Source organism: Heterocephalus glaber, unplaced genomic scaffold (assembly GCF_053883595.1).
Source record: "Heterocephalus glaber isolate CG9 unplaced genomic scaffold, H.glaber_assembly_v1.0 deba00001781, whole genome shotgun sequence".
Taxonomy (NCBI): domain Eukaryota; kingdom Metazoa; phylum Chordata; class Mammalia; order Rodentia; family Bathyergidae; genus Heterocephalus; species Heterocephalus glaber.
The window spans coordinates 1,589,212-1,612,776 of NW_028258467.1; the positions used below are offsets into that span (position 1 = coordinate 1,589,212).

The 23,565-nt window shown below is 50.8% G+C and overlaps 1 protein-coding gene across 8 annotated transcripts in view; it reads left to right on the forward strand.

Annotated features, from left to right (window-relative positions):
- Lmf1 (lipase maturation factor 1) overlaps nucleotides 1-23,565 on the forward strand; it is a 99,233-nt gene that overhangs the window by 66,847 nt on the left and 8,821 nt on the right. For 5 of the 8 annotated variants that reach the window (XM_087202845.1, XM_087202846.1, XM_087202844.1 and 2 more), the window contains 4 exons: nucleotides 11,373-11,540; nucleotides 20,860-21,043; nucleotides 21,191-21,344; nucleotides 21,501-21,684. In XM_087202845.1, the coding sequence (XP_087058971.1) occupies nucleotides 11,373-11,540; nucleotides 20,860-21,043; nucleotides 21,191-21,344; nucleotides 21,501-21,684 (690 nt within the window). Of the gene's footprint in view, nucleotides 1-11,372; nucleotides 11,541-20,859; nucleotides 21,044-21,190; nucleotides 21,345-21,500; nucleotides 21,685-22,208; nucleotides 22,322-23,565 lie in introns of all 8 variants that reach the window. The other 3 variants (XM_087202848.1, XM_087202843.1, XM_087202842.1) reach the window with 1 other exon arrangement.

Genomic DNA, 23,565 nt, shown 5'->3' on the forward strand with positions numbered 1-23,565 from the left:
AGTACCATCGCTGCCACTGTCCCTGCCAGATGCCCACATGCTAAGGGCAGATGCCAGGGTAGCATTTGACATCCTGGTGTCCAGCACACATCTCTGTCCTGTAAGACTCATTTTCTCCATGTTTCAGCTCATTGCCCACAGCCCAAACATAGGAAAGCCAGTGTTTACTTGCTTCTTGGCCAAGAGGCTACCGCTGTGGTTCTCATTGTCCTATGTAGCTTCTTTTTCCTGAGCTTTGGACATTTCACATCATGTTTGAAAGCCAAGGCACTGTTCCCTCGCAGTTGTGTGTCCAGCATGTTGGGCCACTGTATTGGTGACCTGGGTACCCAAACAGCACCATTAGTGTTTCTCTTTGACCTGATGCCTTGACTATTTTTCAAGGTCTTGAGACTGCTCTTCATCTTATCAAATGTCCCTCAGAAATTCTCTCTCTGCTCTGCTGGGGACCCCAGAGCTCCTTTGTCCTCGGGCATGGTCACCAACTTTCGGTAATGTGCCAAGAGGAAATGTTGTCAACACCACATGTACCATGATAGAAAGCAGCCCCTGGGAACAAATGAACTGATTGTGTGCTAGTGGACCATTCGCACACACAGACCAGGTGCTGGAAAGTCTTAGAGCTACCTGCATGTACATTTCAGTAGGAGTTGATGCACCAGCCATACCTTGCCAAAAAGACCAAGCATGGTCTGCTCCCCAGAATGACAGTCTGCAGCCAGCAGCTCCCTCCACATGTCCTCATTCAGCTCAGTGTCCAGGCTGAACAGGGCCCTGCTGAAAGCCCCAGAGTATCTAAGGATCTTTGCCCCCTTCCTCAGAGCCTGGCCAGCTGGGTCACATGGAGAGGGGAACCCTGAGGGTCTGAGGTTATGTCCACAGAAGCGCCACACTCAGGTCAGGGAAGGCCTGAGAAGAACCCGGGCTGTGAAGGCTCCATTACACTCCCAAAGCTGCTCTGAACCTGTGAGCAGCCAGTGCTACTCCAGGGTCCTGCTGTATCACACTTGGCCTCAACAGTGGACAAAATGTGCTTGTGGTACTGGCTGGCCCAGAAACACTGGCAGGATGTTCATGCATCTGACTCTCCTGGCATGAGGACTGTGAGGCCAGGGGCCTGTGCTCACTTGAAGCTCTTAGCCACAGGATGAAAGTGGCTTCAGAACACCTAGATGAGTTTTCACTGGGAGCACTGTCTACAGAGGATGTGGAGCGGAACACAGGACAGGCAGATGGTATATGTTCTGGCTCTGGAGTCAGAAAGGGCCAGATGGGCAGCTTAGGTGGAATTGGGGCCTGTCTGTCCCTGGAACTGTGGGCAAGCCTAGCTGGATGGGCTATGGGGAGCAGGAACCAAGAGGGCCCACTGAGGATACCAGTCACCAGCAGCAGGTCCCAGGTCACCTGCCACCTCTGTCCGGCTTGCTATAACCCAGCTCCCACAGACCCTCCTCAAATTGGGTAATTTGTAGTATAGTTCATAGAATTCAGGATAGTTTCCTCACAATTGCCACTTATCACAAAGGTATCAGCTGCACTGGAGGGAAGAGATAAAGGCCCACACACCTCACATGGTCACCAGCCCTGAAGTGTGAGCTCTATTGTTTTGCAGGGTTTTGTTACAGGGCAGGGCTGATGAACTCACTGGCCATTGAAGGTTTAGGCCATCCCCAGCTCCCCTCCCAAGGGGCAGGTAGGGCAGACATTCACACACACAAGTGGCAGCTACCTCTGTGACCAGCACCCCAGGAGTGGCCTCCTTAGCCTAAACTCTGGGTGGCTAGAAGGGGCTCATAATGTACAACAAATGTTCAGGGACATGAGATACTCTGCATCAGGAGCCCAGAGCAGACCTAGTGTGGATGCCCTGACTCAGGACAACTGCACCCTGCTTCCGGTGCAGTGGCCTCCTCTCGCCTCCACATCATGGCCACCAGCACTGCAGAGTACTGGTCATTCTGTGGGGTTGCAGCTAACTCACTGCCCAGTACTGAGAAGAGGATCATACCTTGTGTCACTGGCCTAGGAATGGATCAGGATTCAAAGTATAGTTTCTATTGAATGTGTCTCACTTTCACACCAACATAAAGTTGGGGACTACCTGTACACATTGATCATTATGTCACAGTGTCATGGGGCCACCTGGTATCCCATGGCCTGGGGAGCAGCCCTGTATTCCTGGGCTCTGCTGCTCACCAGATGACTCTGTCCATGTCACTCACACCCAAGCCCTAAGGTGTTCTCCTTACTTCAAGACCAATCATCTGTTCAAGTGATGTACACCAAAGGCCTTGTCACCAAGCTCATGAGCTCCACTCCAGCAGACAGTTATAACCACAACTTAGTAAAACTGTCCACAGAAATGCCCCCAGAAGCACCTCCTCCTCAGACACTTATGAAGGGAAGAAAAACAAATGCATCTTACCTGCTAGCAACTTTATATTCATTTAGTTATCTTTAAAACACATAGTGCTCCATTTAGAATGGCAAGGAAAGGCTGTTGGTGGCGGGGGCATTCCCATGTTAACCTCTTTGCTCTTTCCAGGTTACTAGGACCTGAACTTTTCAACCACTTTGATTACATAAATTTTTTGCTTTGCTTTTTGTTTTTAATAAAACTTACTTTAATTTTAGATTTACAGAATAGTTGCAAAAAGAGTACAGAAAATTTATGGGTACCCCTCACCCAGTTTTCCCTAATGTTAATATATTACATTGCTGTGATACATCTACAAAACTAAGCCACCAGCAATGGTACATTATTATTGATTATACTCTAGATTTTATTTGCATTTTACTACTTTCTATTTTCTGTTCCAGGACCCAATCCAAGATGCCATGTTGCCTTTAGTCATCATAGCTCACTAGTCTTCTCTGGTCTGTGATTTTTTTTAATGTTTTCTTATTTTTCATGATCTTGACATGACCGTGAAAGTTTGAAGTCCATCTAGTTAGGTGTTTTGTAAAATGTCCCATGACTTGAGTTTCTCAGATGTTTTTGTCGTAATTACACTGTGGTTGTAGGTTTTGAGAAAAATTCATAGTGAGATGCCCTTCTCATGATATCAGCATAACTTTCTGATGATAATAACCTTAATCACTTGACCACGGTAGTGTTTGGTAGATTCTCCACTGAAAAGTCACATTTTGCCTCCTTTACAAATTTTCTTCTTAGAAAACAAGACACTAAATCCTACCCACTCTCCAGGAGAGTACAATATTAAGCTTTAATTCCTAGAGAGAAATATCTGCATATATTAATTGGAATTCTTCTGTAAAGGCGTCTCTTCTCCCCTTTTATTTATATTCAATCATTTTTGGTTTAATTTATTATGTGATTTTTATTTTTTTTTTGCTCAAATTGTTCCAGCTTTGGCTATTGTGAGCTCCTTCAGGTTGGCTCATGTGTCTCTTTTGTTTTTTTTATTATCTCCTTACTAAAACTTCAAGGTGCCCCAGGCTCATCAATTACACAAATTTGTACCTTGACTTCTCCATGTTGCATGAAAATCTTTCATCCTACAGCTTTACAGTTAAACTTTAACAAGGTTTGCTGTGTGTGTTTTGGCTCCTTGAGCTGTCAAAAGTCTTCTGTGGCCAAATTAAATCCATGGCCACCCAGAGTGAGTCACATAGTGGTGGATCTGTGCCTGAGAGCTGCGACCTTCACATTGTCCCCACTCTGTCTCTCTGTCCTCCTCTGTCTCTCCCCCCATTTTCCTCTCTCTGTCTCATTCTTCCCCATGTATCTGTCTGTCTCTTTGTTTCTCTTTCTCTCTTTTCATCTCCCTCCATCTCTTCCCCCAGCCTTTTTCTGGGCAGCACTGATAAATTAATAGAAGTTTATATTGTTGTTTGGCTCCAGAGTCCTGCACACCAAGCTGACCTTTAATCCAGGGAAATAAATCACTTTCCACTGCTATTATTTGTAAAGTCCCTCAGACTCCACATGCATAAAAGAAGCCTTTGTGTGGTATTGAGTCTTTAGGTTGGAACTTCAGCCCAAGCAAGAACAGCTGACATGCAGGTCACCTGCACCATCACCAGCTGAGAGCTCTTGATAATGTAGATGCTGTGATGGAGCCTGGGAGCCTTGAGCTCAACGTGGACGTGTGGTTGTGTCTGTGCGTTTTTGTGTTTGAGGGTGCATGTATTCATGCAGGCATTCACATGCATATGTTGGACAGGTGAACACTCCTTCATGTGCTCTCCTGGCACCTGGCACCTACCCCAAATTCATTTCCCTCTTCCTCAGTTTTCTAACCAAGAACATAAAGTGTGCCTGAGGGTAGCTTCAGTTGGCATTTCTAGTTTATCCTCTTGGGACTAAGTGTCCTTCTCACTGCTTGTGATGTTCTCTTTTTCTAAAAATGTCAAGGTTGGGAAGATTGGCCTCTGCCTGAAACAGCAGAATATTCTAATCACAAGGGTGACATGTCCTTGGATGTGGGCACGTGTGCCACATGTCCTCGGCAGTCTTCTCCCTCATACCTGGCTGGCCAAGGGAAGAATGGTGCATGTGAGCACCCACCAGGAGGAAGGCAGGGGCAAAAGGCCACTGCCCCACAGGCCTAATGCCCTTGACATCCACAGTCCTGGCTTTGTTGGCTACATGTCCGAGACACCAGCCAGTCATTGCTGCTGTGCAGATGTTTCTGAGTGGCCTATACTCTAAAGATCCCAGGTCTAGAGGGCAGCATTTCCTCCACTAGGTCTGTGTGGTTAGTCCAGAAAAGGTGACATGTCTCTTGTCCATCTATTCTGTCCTGACCCTGAGCAGCAGTCTGATGATACTCACCCGATGCCTTCCATTCAGGGTGTGGCCCTGCCTGCTCATCTCTTGGGCAGGTGCTCTTAGAAACAAGGGGAAGTTGGTTGCACATTGATGACATGGAGGATCTAGGTGCTTAGGGGAGCTTGCACCCCACAAAGCAGTGGATGATGAGGCCCCAAGTTCTCTCCTTCACTCTTTCAAATCTATTGCTTCTGGGAGTTCAAAAGGTATATCAAGCAATGTTTTTATGTTGTGGAGCACTTAAAATGCTTGTAGTAGGGAGTAGCATGCTTCCCATGGTGGTGGCCCTGTGGGCTGTGGGAACTTCTGTGCTCCTGCCAGTTCCACAGGAAGCTGGCTGTCTGACAAGTCTTCACTTCCACACATGAGGACCAGTGCCCCACAGTGGAAGAGCCCTTGGCAGATGCTGAGATCTATGGAGGCCAGAGGAGCAGGAATGTTCACAGGTCTTTGCTGGGGTCACAGGCTTCTCCTGTCCCTGGAGACCAGGCACCAGTGTGGGCTGAGGAGTAGGTGGCACAAGGACTCACCCAAGGGAAGAGATGGCAGCAGGCTCTGGGAACACAAGCCCAAACACAGCCACTTCCCAGGTGGCACCTCTGGGACCTGCCCTGCCCTTTAGGAGCCCTCCTGGCATGACCTGGTTGGCCATGGGGCTTGCTGGGCTGGGTTGTGGCCTAGTGCAAAGCACAAGCTTAGCATGGTACGTGGTATAGGGTTGATCCCCAGCACCACAGAGAGGGGAGAGAAAGAGAGAAAAACAAAGGGAAGGGGCTTGTGAGTGAATTACAAGGGCTCCAGGTAGAAGGGGTGCTATGGCAAGATCCTAGACAGACCATATGCATGCTTCTCACTGTGCCCACATCCATCATACCTAGACACACCATGTAGGCATTCGTGAGGACCCACCTGTGGATATGAATCAGGGACCCCAGGGCCAGAAAGATTCTGTGCCAATCTGAAGGGCTCTGTGTCTTCTGTGAGTCCTCTAAAGTCCCAGAGCCTGTGGCCTGCCCTGCTGTCTCAGCCCAACTCAGGAATCCAGGAGTGCAGTTGGGATAATTAGTGCAGGAGTGCAATAATTTTTAGCTCAGGATTTGATTGCATGTTTTGATTGAAACTTAGTGTTCTGCTATGGTTTTTAATGTTTTATTTTTCTCTATGGAAAATTTCAAAGTGCAGAAATATAATGAATCTACATCTCCCCACCTAAATGACCCTGCAGGTGCCCCCAGTGCACAGCAGGGAATTGGGCTTTAAGCAGGGACTGGCTGGCCTTCCCCTGACCCACTATGCACTGGCACTGCTTGCAGTCCTGTCCGTGGAAAGAGTGTGTTCTGATGCCTCACCACAGACCCTTCCAGAGAGGTAAACTGGAGTAGGACTTTGCTAAATGTGCTTCTAGCTGAGGCCATCCCCCACACTCCATGGGGACCAGCAGTGACCATCAGGAAGAGAGAATTCACTCTGAGAAGCATGCACCAGTGTGGCAGGAGTGTGCTGGCAGCTGATGGCAGGACTGGTACCTGTCCCTGCATCCCTCAGGACCTGCTCCAGCCCAAAACAGTGAGACCAAGAGGGTTGTACCTGGCCCTTATTTGTAGGCTTGTGGACATGCAGCTTCCCTTCACGCCCGTCGGCACTTACGGGTGAGAAGTCCCATGTGGAGTATTCCAGCCACAGGGGCTGTCTCCACTTGGGGTTTAAGAAGTTTTTGTCATCAAGAAGGATAGGACACAGATTCCCCAGATGGTTTTGATACAAGAGACAGTGTTCCAGGATGGGTCTCTAGTGAAGAGACTACAGATGTTACCGTCAGTACACGTTTTGGGGGTAGGTTTAATCTCTTGCTGGGGGTTTGGGAGAAATTTAATTCTGCCTCTCTTACCATGTCCTGAAAACCCCAGAGAGGCTGCTTGCCTTGGGGGCCAGGTTTCATCTCACAGACCTGAAGGGAGCAGTACCCAGCAATGTGGGCACCCCCTGTACCTGATTGGTGCCCCTTGACTCCCTTACACAAGATCCCATGTCTGTCATCCACATCAGGGCCACCTCCTGGGGCTTCCACACAGAAGGGTTGTAGATAAGCAGCACAATCCATGCCAGATGGTTCTGCAATCCCAGCCTGGGGCACTGAGTGCTGCAAACTCCTCCAACACTCACCAACCCCAGGCCTGGGACCCAGAGCATGTCAGACCAGTACCAGTTGGATTGTCTGATTTCCAGGGCTCTACAAGTGTCTGCAGTGGTTCAAACCTGCTAACAGCCCCCAGGGACAGGGCCTGCTGCCCAGACAACCTTGCTTATGAAGCTTATGGACTGTGCACACCCCACCCTCACACCAGGCTCGACCTTGGTTCCAGGGATGTCTGTGTCCTCGCACTGCCAGGCACTGCTGCTGGATCCACCCACCTTCAACACAGCATGTTTCATGACTCCTATGGTCTAGTGTCCCACCTGTCTAGCTCACTCACTTGAGGCTCACTGGGCTCACCCCTGTCCCGAACTCATACCCGAGGCCGCTTCCCAACTCCACAACATGAAGCTTTGCATGCCCTTCCTCCTTCATAGATTCCTTCCTCCTGTGTCCAGGGCCTGTTCACATGGGGCTTCAGCCAGGAGAAATACTTTATTTGAGGGGGGTGGATAACTGGGAATTGAACTCAAGGCCTTCATACTAAGCTACAGCCCCAGCCCTTTTTTATTTTCAGCCAGGGTCTTGCTTAGCAAGATCTTACTTTTAATGGTGACCAGGGGACCTGTGCTACCAGCTGTCTTGGTCTGTAATTGGAAATGGGTCACTAGTGCCCTAAGATTTAGGGGTCTCCTAATTTGGGAATAATTTGTGCCAAGGTTGACTAATTCATGAAAGCCATAAAAGTTAACTTTGTAGAAGCCATAACCAAATCCAATTCAGTAGACTGGAAGCTGCAGCTTAGCTGCTTGTCCACTGGAAGATTTACTAGACTGAACCCACAGGGCTTGGGGAGCACAGGCTGCCTCTTGTGCACGGGTCCGCATTCCAAGCCACAGGTAGGTGCAGGAATATGGCCTCAGGTCACCGAAGGCCAGGGATGGAGAGTGGAAGAACAGATACCCTTCTGGCTTTGTGATGCTGAGCAAGTCCTGATCCCTGACTTCACATTGATAACACACTGACTTAAATGACAAAACACACACTGGAAGTCAGAGTCCACAAAGTTAGAAGTATGTGATTGAGTTTCTAAACCTGTGGGCATTTTCCAGATATTTTTCTGTTTGGGGCTTCTTATTTCATTCCTTTATTGTCAGAGTATACTTCACATGCCTGAGTCTTTTACAGTTTTCAGAATTTGGTTTGTTTCAGTGGACATTCCATCTAAGCTTAAGAAGGACCTGTTCCATGTTCTGCAGGTATTAATGCGTGCAGTTTGGCCCTGTTATTAGCCACGTAGGTAGGTGTTTACGCACTACACTTCCTCATGGATGCCGTGCAGCACTCCTCCTCCTCTCTCTGTCTCCTGCTCCTGCTCTGATGTCTGCTTGTTCACAGCTTTCCCATGAGCAGTGTCTGTGCAGTGATTCTTCCCCACTCACCATATCTGAAGTCATCTCTTACAAGGTAGCACCTAGCTGCATCTTATTTGTCCAGTTTGACAAATGCTGCCTTCTATGGGGGTATTTAGATTATTTGTATCAAACCTGATTTTTGACATGGATGGACATCTGTCTGTTGTCTTATTTCTCTTCTCATCATTTTCTGCCTTGTTTTGACTGAATATGACTCTTTATATTTTTCTTTACAGTTTATTTCCTCTAACTCTCTGTTGTTTTATTTCAGTGGTCATTTTAGGATTTAGAGTATATGTATCTTTAACTCATCCTATTGTACGTGCAAGTTATATGCTCTTTATTTCAAAAATGCTAAAAGACCTTTACAGTAATATTCTTCCATTTCCCCTTGCTGGCCTTTTTGCTATTATTGTCACAGTTACTTTTGCATATGTTATAAGCCACATACCATTTTATATATATATATATATATATATATATATATATATATATATATATATATTTTTTTTTTTTTTTTTTTTTTTTTTTTTTTTTTTTGTACTGGGGATCAAACTTGGGACCTTATACTTGCAAGGCAGGCAGCAGAACCACTGAGCTAAATCCCTGGCCCAATATTTTATAATTTTTCTTTAAACAACCACATCATCTTTTTAAGATATTTAATTAAATTGCAAAGCAAGCTCCTCTGTTTGTCTGTGTACTTAGCATGTCCAAGGCTCCTCACCCATCTGTGCAGATCCAGACTGCCAACTCATATATTTTCACATCTCACAGATTGTCAGGTGGGGACACTTGTTGGGTGATGGCCAGCCCAGGAGGGCTCTGTTCCCCTTCTGGAGACCTAGTGCTGCTCCACGTGACCACACCACATAACAGGTGACCTTGCCTCCCAGGGGGTAACTTTACCTCACAGTGAGGTGACCTTCCTCATAGGGAGTAATCTCAGAAGAGCCTTTCTCATGGGCCGGTCTGCATAAGGCCTGTACTGGGATGTTGCCAGGTATCCCTTGCCAAATATTATCTTGGTGAAGGCAAGTCTCACAGCCACTGGGGATCAAGGGCAAGGGAAGCAGACTCTACCTATGGTGGGTCCAGTGTGTGGACACCATCATGACAGCCTCTCACCACTGCCATCTGGGGAACCAGCATTGCTGGGGAGCTATGTTAAGTGGCCTGGCTATTTTTAAAGTGTTTTCATATCCCAGTCACCACTGTGTTGCTCATTTTCTTTCTCTTTATCTCCCATCACCTTGGGACAGCAGCCAGGCAGCTCATGCTCACAAGAACCCTTTGGTGATCCCCACAGCATGACTTCTTTGGCTGCCACCTCTGCCCAGGTGGCAACCACAGCTTTGGGCCTCAGGTATCCAGGGATCAGATCCCAGGGGACCCTTGCCACCAGTCTGCTTCTACATACACCATGTCCTTACTGAGGCCTCACCATGGGTGGCCTCCCCATCCCATCAAGAGCTCATGTGTCCCCAGGACACTGTCATCAGCACTGTGGAAGGGGTTGGTCACCTTAAACCAGACTGAGAATTCAGATTTCAGCTCAAGGACCTGCCTTGGGCATGCATGTGCCACCTTCCCTAGAGGCCTCTGTGCCTGAATTAGTGTGGCTGATGTCCCAGTCAGTGGGTGGGAGGTGTGCAGCATGGTCTTCAGTTAAAATAAGTATGTGGAGCTTGAATCCATTCTCCAGGAAAGAATTATAGCATTCCCTTTTGGATTAAAACCCACAATACATGGGGCCAGGGATTTAGCTCAGTGGTTCCACTGCCTGCCTCACAAGCGCAAGGTCCTGAGTTCAATCTCTGATACCAAATAAATAAATAAATAAATTTTTAAAACCCACAATACTGGGCCGGGGATTTAGCTCAGTGGTTCTACCGCCTGCCTCGAAAGCACAAGGTCCTGAGTTCAATCCCCGGTACCAAAAAAAAAAAACCCCACAATACAGAATCTGTATTTACAAAGATAGGAAAATAGTGGAGCAGGCTCTTCTGTCTTTTGACTTTTCTCTGCAGGGACAGGAAGAGGTGCTCTAACACCAGCACAGATATGTATCTCCCAGCGATGCTCCCCCTTCCAAATCATCACCCTTTCTGTTCTCATATCTTGCTGACTTTGGTTTGTCTCCTTTCAAATTTGTAAAATGTGACCCCATGTCTGGGCTATACATCCTGGGCTGTATATCCTGAGTGTGATGCATGTCACTGACCCGTAATGAGCCAGCGGTGTGCCTCCACTGAGCCACAGGTGCCAGAGCCCTCAGCTCTTGGCTTGTGTTTTACAGGGTGCAGTGTTGCCCCCTTCCACACACAGTTCACAGCCAGGCTTCAGTGCAGAGAGGAAGCTTTGTCCTTGTGTGCCAGTGTGAGCAGGCCAGGCCCCTTCATGGCCTGAATTGAAAGCACCTTCTCCATGTGGCTTTTGCTCCTCCTTGCGGCAGAACTTCTGCGCATTTAGGGTCACCTGGTGCTATCTATGACACTCTCACCCCCACCTCTCTGCCTGTGCTCAAGTCCCAGTCCCTTGAAAAAAACCTGTGTGGCCCTATGGAAGGCCTCTCCACCAGGAAGACAGAGGGACCTCAGGACCTTACTGAGCCCAGAGGTGGGCATGGTCCTCGGATATGTGCACCAGGCAACCCCGGGTCTCCTGGCAGTGGGAGCCATCCTGGGCTTCAGAGGCTGCTACCTTGCCACCTTCAGTCAGTGAGCTGCAAGCTTTCCCAGGGCCTGTGTTCCTTATTTGGACCTATCCTTTAGAGGCATGACTCCTTCAATTAAAGTGTGTAGTTTTTGCCTTTAAATGATGAAAATTTCATAACAGAGAAAAAAGAACTTGTTTTGGCTTCAAAACACCTCCTTCCCCTCAAAAATTCCCTGGCCCTTCTCAGACAGGCCAGATGGCTCTTCTGTGCAGGCCTCAGGGAGCCAGGAGGTGATAGAGCCAAGTGATGTTCCATCCCTGAAGCCCCCACCACCAGCATGGAGGCTCATGGTCTCTCTTGTCCCCACAGACACAGCCTGTGCCCAACCCCCTGTCCTACTTCCTGCACCGGTCACCCTGGTGGTTCCACCGCTTTGAGACACTCAGCAACCACGTCCTGGAGCTGCTGGTGCCCTTCCTTGTGTTCCTTGGGCGCCGCCTGTGCCTCCTCCATGGGGTGCTACAGATCTTCTTTCAGGTGAGTGCAGCCACTTGCCATGTACCCTGTCTCCATGTATCTGTAGAGGTGCCAATAACCTCATGGTTTCCCATCAACCCTTTCGCAGGGAGGACTGGGATAGACAGGCCAGGCTCCCAGCATGTCCAAGAGCGACCTCACCAGCTCCACCTCATCCCCTGGCTCTCTGTTTCCTCCCAAGAGCACAGGCCTGGGTTAGACACACCACAGCCCAATGCAGATGTCCCTACCTTGCTGCATCCAATCCCAGTTTCTCCTTAAGTTCCAGAAGTTTCCTGTCACATGTAGATGTCATTACCCTGGGAGTTGGGGTACTGAGAGGCCCATCTCATGCTGTCTCCTTGGGGACATGTGTTGTCATCGTCACAGTCTTCCCCAAGCTGCAGGCACCTGGCCCCACTCCTGCCCCCATCTACCCTGAGGCGCCTCCCTGGATCTCGATGACCGCAGGCCACTACACTTCTTATGACTTTTGGGATCCACTTATCAACAACTTCCAAGGAAATCACAGTTGCGATTTTTAAAAATTTGACTTACATGTTATTTTTATGGAGGTATAAGCTAAATGCAGTGAAATGTACAATATCAAGTGTATGGCATATTCTGATACCTGTGCCAGGTTCAGCAAAGCCATATCCCTGTGCCCTTCCTTCAGTCCCATCTCCACTATGACACTTGTCTGAGCCCCTTGTGCTGGCTGTCTCTGCCCTGGGCCACTTGTCCCCATGCTCAAGTCACTCCCCAGAAGGACAAGCTACCTCTAGCAAGGGCCACAGTGGGGAATCAAGCCTGTTGTAGACTCTGGGCTGTTCCATTTTTTTGCTACAAGCCTGTCATGGGCCCTGTATGCTCATCTGTCTGGAATCTACTCTCAAGGACACTGCTGGGCCATGGGGAGGTGTGTGCTTATTCCTATGAGAAACACCCTTTTCGCCAAGTGGTATATCCTTTTCTACCTCCTCCAGCAGAGCTGGGCCCCCATGGCTCTACATCCTCAATCCTGTTGTTACTACTGGTCGTTCCATGTCAGCTATGTCAGGGTGCAAATGGTGCCTCATGGGGTTTGTCTCCAGTGGCCATGGTGAGTCCATTGGAAAGAAGTGATGTAGTCACAGCTGTCTTTCCACACTGCAAACTTCTCCCCAGAGGGAGGTATGCCCTGCACCTTCATAGGTGTGTGATACCTGTATAATTCTATTTTATACATGCTTGGGCATATTTGTTCTGCGACACTTTATCTTTGTTGGTATTGTAAGGGGACATCTTTTTTACCTACAGTTTCTTCCCCTTTGTCACTGTAGTTGTATTGTAGGTGTGCTGTCAGCCTTCAGAATGGGTCTTCTCAAGTGACTTCCCTGCACTAAGTGACAGTCACCATGTGTGTGGCTCTCTGATGATACTGTTGTGAACAGCAGGTGTCCCTTGTCATTTTGTGGCTTCTGCTCCCACCTTTCTCCCTTGCTGTGCAGGATCATATGCTGTGCACTATAGTGGTAGCCTTGTCTCCACTGGGGGAGTGGAGTCATGCAGGTTTTGGAGCCACCAGTGTCATGTTGTCTCTCCCTCTGGTCTATAAGGGAGTTCTGTTTCATGGTTCTGGTTTTTGTTTTGTGGTCAGGACTGGACACAGAGTTTGGTAGATGTGTTCCCTATCAGTTATGCAAGGGTCCCCTGGGTTTCTTCCCTGATTTCCTAATGTGGTAAGTTATGTTACTCCTGCTATTGTCGCGCCAGCTTATGTTCCTACAATAAACCCAGCTTGGTCATGCTATGTAAATTTTAATATATTACTGGGCCCAATTCACCAATGTTTTGTTTTGGATTTGTCATGGCTGTCAGCAAATGAAGCCTGTCTGGTTTTCCCTCCTAACTCTGCCACATGGATTTGCTGTCTGTGGTGTCATCCTCCCTGCACAAATGAGGACAGCCTCACTCTCTGAGTGCTCATAGAGATAGATGCAGGTGGTCTGTTTCTCTAACCCAGACAACACCAGGCATGGGTTCTTTGCACACATTCCTCAATTCAGTGGTTATGCACTGACCTAGCTGGGGGGCAGAGAGTGCCCATCCTCCATCTGAAGCCCTTGGCCTTGTTCCAGAAAGCCCAGCCCAGTGGCCTCCTCACTATACCTCAGAGGTCCAGGTGTGTCCCTGTCATCCTCTCTAGCCCATGCTATATTCAGGATAAGACAGAGATGCCTGGGGCTATGACTCCTCTCTGGGGCCTAGTCTGACATCACCCAGGTAGGGTGGGGTCTTTGACTGGGGACTGGCAGGGCACAGCTTGTGTCATCCCAAGAGGAGGTGCCCAGAGACAGTTTGGAGACAACATATTGTGGGGTTGGGGATGACTGTGCATTCTGAAATACGGGTATCCTGGCAAGGATATAACTTCCGCAGCATCCTTCCTCTGGGAGGGATAGGGTGCAAGCAGGTCACCTCCTCCCACACTGAGTTTATACAGCTGCTTCAGAGGGTTCTGCAAGGACACAGGGTCCACCAGCTTCTTGGAGAAGTGCACGTGGGAGGGGACAGAGGAGCATGGTACCCCAGCTCCGAGGTCATCATTGGCATCCACCACAGACCACCACAGACATCTGCAGCCCACTGGGGCATCAGGAGGAGGCAGGCTGGACCTGAGATTCTGCCAGAGGCTGTGAGGGAAGGGAGGGGACCTTGGAGAGGCAGCGTTTGAGAGACACCCCCCTACCCCATGGCTGCTCTGATTCCGCGACTAGTGCATCTAGAGACAAAGGCCTGCGAGGCACCATCAGCCCCCACAGTCCAGCCAGGCCTGGGGCCAGGTCCCAGCAGCAGCCCCATACCCAGAGCTGAGCATGTGTGCTCCCATTCTTTTGAATGTGGTGAAATAACAGCAACAACAAAAATCTACCATTTTAAACTATGACCTAGCAGTGCTAAGCACATTCTCAGTGTTGTGCAGCCAGTACGCCTGATCCTAGGACTTCTATACCACAGCACAAGCAGGACCCAACCCTCCTCGCCACTGGCTGAGATCTGCTCTGTCCCGCAGATCTGCCCCATCTACATGTTTGTGCAAACAGAATCACACAATGTGTGCCTTTATGCCCCTTTCAGTGAGCACAAGTGCCTGAAGCTTGTCTATGTCACCACATGTGTGGGGTCTGATTCCCTTTTAAGGCTGAGTGACATGGCCCTGCATGGACATGTGGCTTTCGATCAGCTGTTCCTGGACTTTAAACTCGTGTGACATCTCAAACCAGATTCCTCTTCTGTGTGTCTTGCCATGTGCTTCTGCTTTTCTTGATTGCTGCGTGGTGCTGATTCGAGTCCTGGTTCATGGTCACAGGGGTAACCCCCATGGGTACATGCGTGTGCCTTGTGGGAAGTCCCCATGAGCACCTTATCCCTTGTGGGAGATCCCTGTGAGCACCTGAGCATCCTCTGTGGAAGCTGCTAGTGTTCTCTCTGGTAACTGTGAGCTCCACAAGGACACCCCCAAACCTACCCCTTCCTTTTGAGGTCATGTTGCTTGGCCCCAGAACATTTGCTGTGTCCCCTGGGCCCAGGGTCACTACTTCTTGTTCCTCCCCTGCCCCCAGCACTTCGAAGGCCTCACCACAGTCCTCTGCAGAGCACACTGTAGGCTCATTTGGGGCTCTGCGGCCCTCGGTAAACACAGATGGGCTGTGATGAGATTCATGTCCCTCCAAGGAGATGGGCTGCAGGGACACAAAAAAGAAAACAAGAAAGATAAGATCCCCTCAGAGCACTCAGGCTGCTCTACACAAAATTCCATCCTTCTTACTAAAGAAACAGCCAGATTTGGGCGGGGGGGGGGGGGGCGGCGCAGCTTTACTAGTCCAGGATGGACTAGTGTGAGCCTGATCTGGGATCTGAGCACAGTCAGATCTGTCTACCTCTGTCAGCAGACAGTGTCACAGGGGCTTTCCACAGACCACTGTTAGAAGCAGGATTTCACTTCATACCATGCTCTGTGGGGCTAGTTCTCTGAGCGTGGGGTCCCCACTTGAACTCTCATTAGAATGGCCCTAGGTAGGGAGTCTTTTGAAATAAGCTCAGGCTGCCACCCCCACCCACCCCCCACACATGCACAATAAGGTCAGGAATCTGAAGGGCCAAGGTGGGGAGATATGGGTGTTGCTCAGAGCTCCCCAGGTAGTTCTGACACGTGGCCAGGGCAGAGCAACCCCCAGGAGACCAGAGTGTCTCCAGACTGTGCAGTGGGACAGCATGGACATGGGTTTGCTGATGTGAAAGCATCTATGAGAATCTCCAGGAAGAAAGGTTGGGCTGCTCGGTGTACACATCCGTAGGCCACAGTTTCCATCCCAGCCCCAGTGGACGTAGGGGCAGCTGCATGTTTGTGACAGATGTGGACAAGCACCTCAGCTTCCCATCCTTCCTCTGACAAGTGGCTGACACTCATGCTTTGAAGCCTGGAGGGACAATGACAGAGAGCAGCCCGCCAAGGCTGAGGTCAGCTGGGAGACACAGAGTAGCCTCTGGGTGCACTCAGAGTCACCATCTGCCAAGATGACAGCCCACATGGACAGCCACACCAGCAGCACTTTGGGGACACAATGCAGGCCTCCTGGACACACTGGAGCTGTAGGGCTATGGCTCCCTAATGCTCATATTCAGGCTACTATCTGCAAGCTGGAGGCCAGGAAAGCCAGTGGTATCATTCTAGTCCAAATTCCAAGATTCAAGAACCAGGGGGCCCACTCCAAGGGCAGGAGATGGCCATACCAGCTCATGCAAAGAACAGATTTGCCCTCCCCTACCTTTTCTCTTCATGCCCTTCCATTGCCTTCTCCATGCCTCATTACTGCTCTGCTGTCCACAGTTCCTTGTCCTCACACCTCTCTGTGGTGTTTTCCCTTCTGGCTGCTTTTTAAGACCTTCTCTCTCCCTCCTTGGTTTTGAGGAGTTGGATTAGGATGTGTTTTGTATTCTTTTCTTTGAGTCTATCCTAGCTGTGATTTCCTAGGCTTCTTTATCTGTGCTGTTATTGCTTTCATTAAATTAGGGAAATTTGGGGCCTATTTCTTCATGTTTTGTTCTGCCACTCTTTTCCATTGCTCCAGACATTTTTGTGTGTGTGTGTGTGTGTGTACTGGGGTTCAGAACTCGGGTCCTTGCGCTTCTGCAGCAGGCAGCAAAACCACTGAGCTACATCCCCGGCCCTCTTCTGCCACTCTTAAACTACATGTAGACTAGACCCTGCATGCACATCCCAGCTGCAGCCTGGCATGCTTTGCTTCAGCCCATGACACTCACTGCCCTGCACTCAGTTGCTCATGGTATCCGCATAAGTATTGCTGTTGTTCCAGTGTTTATCCAGGAAGTTTCTCACCTTACAGGTCACCTTATTACCTCTGGAATCACTGCTGCTCCTTCTTTATTGTTCTCATTTTCTCTTAAATTTAAAAGAAAACACAGTTGCAGTTTTGAAGCATTTGCAATAGCTATTTTAACATTCTTACATACTTGCTTGCTTCTGATTCTGATTCTGTTGGCTTTCCCCCTCCTGATTGTGGATCACATTTGCAACAGTGTGTCTGGATGTGGCCAATGCGGCAACAGCACTGTCTCTGTCATTCCTCGGGTGCTGTCTTCAGGTTCCCATGGGCAAGTTCACGGAGGCCTTGACCCAAATGGTTGTTTAGGCCCACTCACAATCCCTGGTGTTTCTTGAGTGTCTGTTGTGTGCCTGTTTTTCAGCTGATCTGTGCCCTTGGGTCATTAGAATCCTAGAGTCTGCTCACTTGGTCCCACTCAGCGACCCGCTCCCCTGCTCCTGTCCCTTCCCTGACTTGAGGCCCAGCCCATGACTGAAAGACATTCCTGCCCATGCATCCTGGCTCCTCTGCTCCCTCATCCTCTGCCTTCTAGCCTGCCCTCTTTGCGCCAGGTCTGGGACATGCTCTACTCCCCTCTCAGACATTGATGTCCCACAGCACACACAGACAAGTATTTCGGGATAGTTTTCCTGTCTGTTTGGTGTCCAGCAGTTTGTACTGGCCCTTGAGGTTCCTTCTCCTCATGCTGACCATGACTGCTCTCCCTAACCTGGAGCAGAAACCACAGGCACAGCGTTCATCCTGAGCTCATCAGCCCCACACTGTGAAACCACAGCAGTGCTGGGGATCACTGGGCTCTGAGTCTCAGAGGGAGTGGCAGTCTTCCAGAGGTGGCTTCTCTGTGTATGAAGTCCTAGAGAATGGTGCCCCTTCTCCAGTTGGCTGTACCCAGTGGAGGTGGGACACACACCCTGGGAGGTCCAATCCTAAGGTGTTTCTGTGAAGCAGACCAGGCTGAGATATTAAGGAAAACTATCCCTTAGTCTCCTTCCATCCCTGTCCCCATTGTGCAGATGTTTAAAGAAGACAGTAAGGATGTAGCTGGGCTGTGGGGTAGATACTGGGCCATGTTGCGCAGGTCAGTGTGCCATGGTGGCCAGCAGTGGTTGAATCCTGCTGTTCCTGAGGATTGTGTCACTGGACTGATACTGTGTGCACCTCTCGATCACCCTGGAGCCTTGGCAGGGCCACATGTCATTTCTGGGGGCCACAGAGTCCAAGGGAGGCTCTTGCTGATGTAAGCAAGTGGGTACAGTTGGGACAGTCCCAAGCGACCCCTCCTGCTGGGTGCTCTGAACACTGGCCCCTGTGGGACTCACTCTGGTGAGGCCTGGGACCATCAGGTCCTCACAGGCAGCCCTGACCCCTGGCCCAAGAGATGTCCATTCTGGTCTCAGCATCTTCTGGGTCAGAGCAGGGAGAGCAGCTGAAACTATGTGAGTTCTGTCACCAGCCCTGAGGAGGGAAAGTCACAGGTAGGATCCACACTGGGAACCTCCAGGTATCTAGTTATGTTTGATCTGCTGCTCTTGGATGGGCAAAGGGAGCTGCTTCACTCCCAGCTGCGGGGACCACGCTCAGGTCAGCCACAGGGGTAGTGTAAGAGACCAGAACTGGTGCAGCTGCTGGGAACAGATGCAGGATGCTCAGCTGTCCTCACAGGAGCCCCAGAACCCCTCCAAAGCACCCCAAAGGGCTCTGCCCAAGGTCAGACCATCATCTAGCCCTTCATCCACCCCATGTACAAGGATGTTCAGGCCCCAAACCCCTCCACTGTCACAGCAGCAGCCCACAACATAGGGCCACTCCCTGGGCCTGCATCTGATCTGGGTCCAGTGGCCTCGGCAAACTACAAGAGTGGCCTACATCCACCCAGCACATCTACCCAGGCAGTTCCTTCCAGGCTGGGGCCAATAGGCTTGGGGCCCTGGTCAGGCAAGAGACTGGGCAGCATTATATATAGTGAAGAACAAGAGTTATTTTGTGGTTCAGAAATTAGCTCAGGGAGAGTCCTGAACCCGCACTTCATAAACCACCAGTATAATCCACAAAACTGACAGCTGAATACCAGCCCCAACACACAGATCCCCTCACTGGACATTAGCATCCATGACCTTGAACTCCCTGCTCCTTGGATGGGCTATAATTAAAGTACAAGCTGTGAGCCAAGGCCAGCCCACTCCCGCCAACATGGACTCAACCATGCTGTTTTTGGCCAGCAGAATGTGACCAGGGCTGTCCTAGGGTTGACATCCCTGCTTCCACCTGCCAGGAACAAGGAAGCTGATTTCTGTAGCTCTAGGGTCCACCCACCACCCCCATGACAGCCACTCTAGTTCCCGTCCTTTCCTCCTCTGTGCTTATCTTTTCCCTTCCACTTGGCCCACATAGCTCAGTCAGCCCTGCACATTTTCTTCTAACTCTGGGAATTTCTATCCACCTCTGTTACCCCTCTCCTTCACCTGGGAGCCCCTTCAACTCCAAATCTGTTCTTTTTGGGCTGTCCTGGACCTGAGCAGGGAGCCCAGCTATTCTACTCCTCCACTACTGAGTGAAGGTAGCTGCTAAACCAGCTCTGTCCACAGGGAGGAGGGCTTCTGAAGCTCAACCCCTACTGCATCTCCACCCCCATCCCCAGAAGCTCACAGGAAGTGGACCTGGAGCTCTTAGGACAGTTGTGGCAAACCTATGGCTTGCATGCTGCACTGGACTGTGTTATCATCGAAAACTCTAAAAGGTTCACCATCATTGTCTTAGGAGAACAGCCTTGGGTAGGCAGCTTCCTAGATGGGACACACACACACACACACACACACACACACACACACACACACACACACTGTAAAACATAAAAGTTGATAAACTGTACTTTGTTGAACATTTAAAACCAGATGCCAAAAAGGTGAGCCATGAGTCTGCAAAACAACTATCATAGCATGCACAGGTCTGACAGGATGTAAGAAGAACATCCTGTCATCTTGTGGCTCAGCCACAAGACACTTACTTGTTCTCTTAGAGGAAAAGACTTGAACAGCACCTCCCAAGACTATGTATGGATGCACCTGGACTCAGAGCAGCTTTGGCATCAGCTTTTGCTCCAGTCTTCAGGCCACCAATGTCAAGATGCTGGTGATGCCACATGTTGGTGAGGCACGACCATAGCTCTCATGCCAAACTGTGGAGATTGAAGCCTTGCTGCCACTTGGACAGTATTTTGTTTTTTTGGTACTGGGAATCAAACTCTGGCCCTTGCGCTTACTAGGCAGGCGGCGGAACTGCTGAGCTAAATCCCCAGCCCTGCTGCCACTTTGAAAAGCAGTTTCCTCACCAGTTCAGCCTGTGCCTGCTTCTCAGACCATCCAGCCACCCTGTCCTGCACATCCTCAGGGACTCAGCCATGTCTATCTAGGAGAAGGGACAGAACCTGGAACCCCACCCAGGGGTGAACAGGACCCCACCCCTCACTCTCCCACAGGGGCACTCACTATACCCTGCTAAACAGAGGAAGCCACTGTGGTACTCCTTTTCTGAAAAGCTCAAGAAAGGCCAGACAGCAGCAGGACAGGGTGCCTAGAGTGTGTCCTATGCACAGTTATAAACATTTGTCAGAAACCAACAAACTGCACACTTAAAATGGGTTTGTTTTCCTGTTGATATCAGTGTAGTCAATTTAAAAGTGAAGGCTGAGACTGTCCACAAACTTTGGTCCAGCTGCAACTTCCATCCCTTCTTAGGCCTTGAGGGCACCCACAGTGGTCACTGTGCTATCTCCCGTAACCCTTAAACTCCAAGAATCCTGTGTCCCATGAGCTTAGTTTCAGGGGCCTCATGTCTGAAAACCCCAGGAGAGAAGACTCTGGCCCATCCTCAGTCCTGCTTTGCAAGAGCAGGGCTGGATGGGGCACAAGCCATGCCCCACAGCCCTGCCTCACCCTTGGGACCATCCCTAGGTGGTCCTTATCCTCAGCGGGAACCTAAGCTTTCTGAACTGGCTGACCATCATACCTAGCCTCTCCTGCTTTGATGATGCCACACTGGGATTCCTGTTCCCTTCAGGGCCAGGCGGCCTGAAGGATCGAGTTCTGCGGATACAGAAGGAGGAAGCTGGAGGGGCCCAGCCTAAGTCAAGATATGGTAGGTGACCCTATCCCTAACTCCTTCCACATGTCAGGGGTGGGGAGGTGTCTGCTGTGTGGGGACCCTGTGACCTCAGTCTTGGCTGGGGCTGAGGGGTAGTTGGAGTGCACCCGGCCATGAAAACTCACCCCCACCCATCGCTAGGCTGCTTGGTGAGGCGTGTGGCCAACCTCTCGCTGGGCATCCTGCTGGCTTGGCTCAGTGTGCCTGTGGTCATCAACCTCCTGAGCTCCAGGCAGGTCATGAACACCTCCTTCAGTCCACTTCGGATCGTCAACACCTACGGGGCCTTTGGAAGGTACGGGGAGAGTCCCCAGGGAATACTTGGCTTTGTCCACATGCCTGGTGCTCTGATCCTCAGCCAAACATGTCACCTGCCACCACCCTAGCACTGCAGGGAGAAGCAGAGCTCACACCTCATCTGTGACATGGATGTGCCTTATTCTCCCCACAGCATCACCAAGGAGCGGACAGAGGTGATCCTGCAGGGCACAGCCAGTACCAATGCCAGTGCCCCTGATGCCTTGTGGGAGGACTATGAGTTCAAGTGCAAACCAGGAGACCCCTGGAGGCGGCCATGCCTGATCTCCCCCTACCACTACCGCCTGGATTGGCTCATGTGGTTTGCAGCCTTCCAGGTAAGGATGTTCCACCACCAGCTCCCTGGCCTCTCATATGGCAGGGACAGTGAGTATAGAGGCTCCCCAAAATGGCTACCCAGGGGAAGTTGTGTCCCACCTAAGGTGATAACCAGGCCTGGCCACACAACCCTCAATCTTTGGTGTGGGCATGCAGGTGGGTGTTGGTACCAGCTCCAGGACAGAGCCTCTATTCTTGTCCTATCACTGAGCCTATAGGGCAATGCCCAGGAGGATATAGCCTCAGAGGGTAAGGCCAGGCCAGGCCAGGCAGGGCTGAAGTAGCCAGGACAGTGCCTGCCTTGGACACACCGGTGAGGCTGGGTATCCAGGCATATGATGACTGATCCTTGCACACCAAGCTGGTGGGAAGTGGGGAGCCAAGTCTGTGGTACATGTCCTCAAGAGAATCCAAATCCCCACACTCCAGCCAAGCTGTAAAGAACTCAGGGTGGCAGGCAGATGGCAGGTGACAGGGCAGGGCCATGGGAGGGATACATGGCCTCATACACCCTGTCCCCCAGACCTATGAGCAAAACGAGTGGATCCTGCACCTGGCTGGCAAGCTCCTGGCCAACGATGCTGAAGCCCTGTCCCTGCTGGCCCTCAACCCCTTTGAGGGCCATGCACCCCCCAGGTAAGACCTCCAAGGGCCCCTTTCACCCTGTGCAAAGGTCCACAGGTCCCATGTTCCCCATACCCACTCCCCACATAGCATCTTCTCCCACCATCTGCAGCAGGAGGCTTCAGGGAGCAAGGCCTACCAAGAGTGCTACTAGCCTGTGGGTCCCTCCACCCACTGATCATCCATTCTGTGGCCCACCCAAGTCACACCTGCCATCACCAAGAGGAGCCAGGGATAGCTGTTCTGGAACCCCTCACTGATGTCCCCAGGGCTCACCACAAGTGGTCAGAGGCTCCATTTCACAGCCACACACATGAGTTGCACACCAGTGTAGAGGGGGACCCTTGGGGTACTGCTCTCTGTAACCAGCCTTCGGAGGTACAGGTGGTTTGGGGGGTGGAGGGTGGGCTTAGGCTCCAAGGCAGTCTGGCAGCCCAAGCAAGGTTGGGATGACTTGGTAACATCCAGGGAGCAGGCCATGTGGAGTGAAGCACTCTCAGGAGCTAAAAGGGTGGCACTGGGGTGGAAATGGGTTGATGGTCCTAGCCAGACTCTTGCACAGGAGCTATGGGGGAGTAAGGATTGAGGTCCCTGGGGACTGTAGTACATGAGTAGCACATGGTACGGCCAGGCACAGGATTGATTCTGGGGCCTGAATCCTCACAGAAGTAGCAACCATGTGGAATGCTGTGCCCCACATAAGGAGGTGTGGCTGTGGGACTGTAAGCATGGATGGGAGGGTGCAGGGCAGGGTGTAGGTGGCAGGGGTCCCTGGTGGCCTTCTCCCTAGACTGAGGACTGGGTGTTCTAATGTGTTGTATAGATTGAGTGGCCACCGCAGACTGAGGACAGCATGGGCCTGAGCTAGCCTGGTCCCTCCCATGGTCATTGATTCTGACAGTAAACACGTTCCTATTTCTCCCTTCAGCCAGCTCAGGGCAGCTGCAGCTCAGAACTACCCACAGCTGTGAGGCCCGGGTAGACAGGGACTGCAAGGCTGCCGAGCAGCTGCACTAGCCTGGCAGGCACCCCAGCCATATGAGCTGCTGAGTCCCCTCCCCATCCTGTGCTGCCATGGAGCTATGGGGCTGGGGCTAGGTCTCTACAGGCCAGTGCCCACCCCCAGAGTCTCCATACTCCCCTGGGCATGATGAGAGCACAGGCTCCCACTTGGCGTGACCACCCCCATACTCCCTTCTGTGAACTAGCATAAAGGCCTTGCTGATCTGCCTGCCCTGTGGCCCCTGCAGACCAGA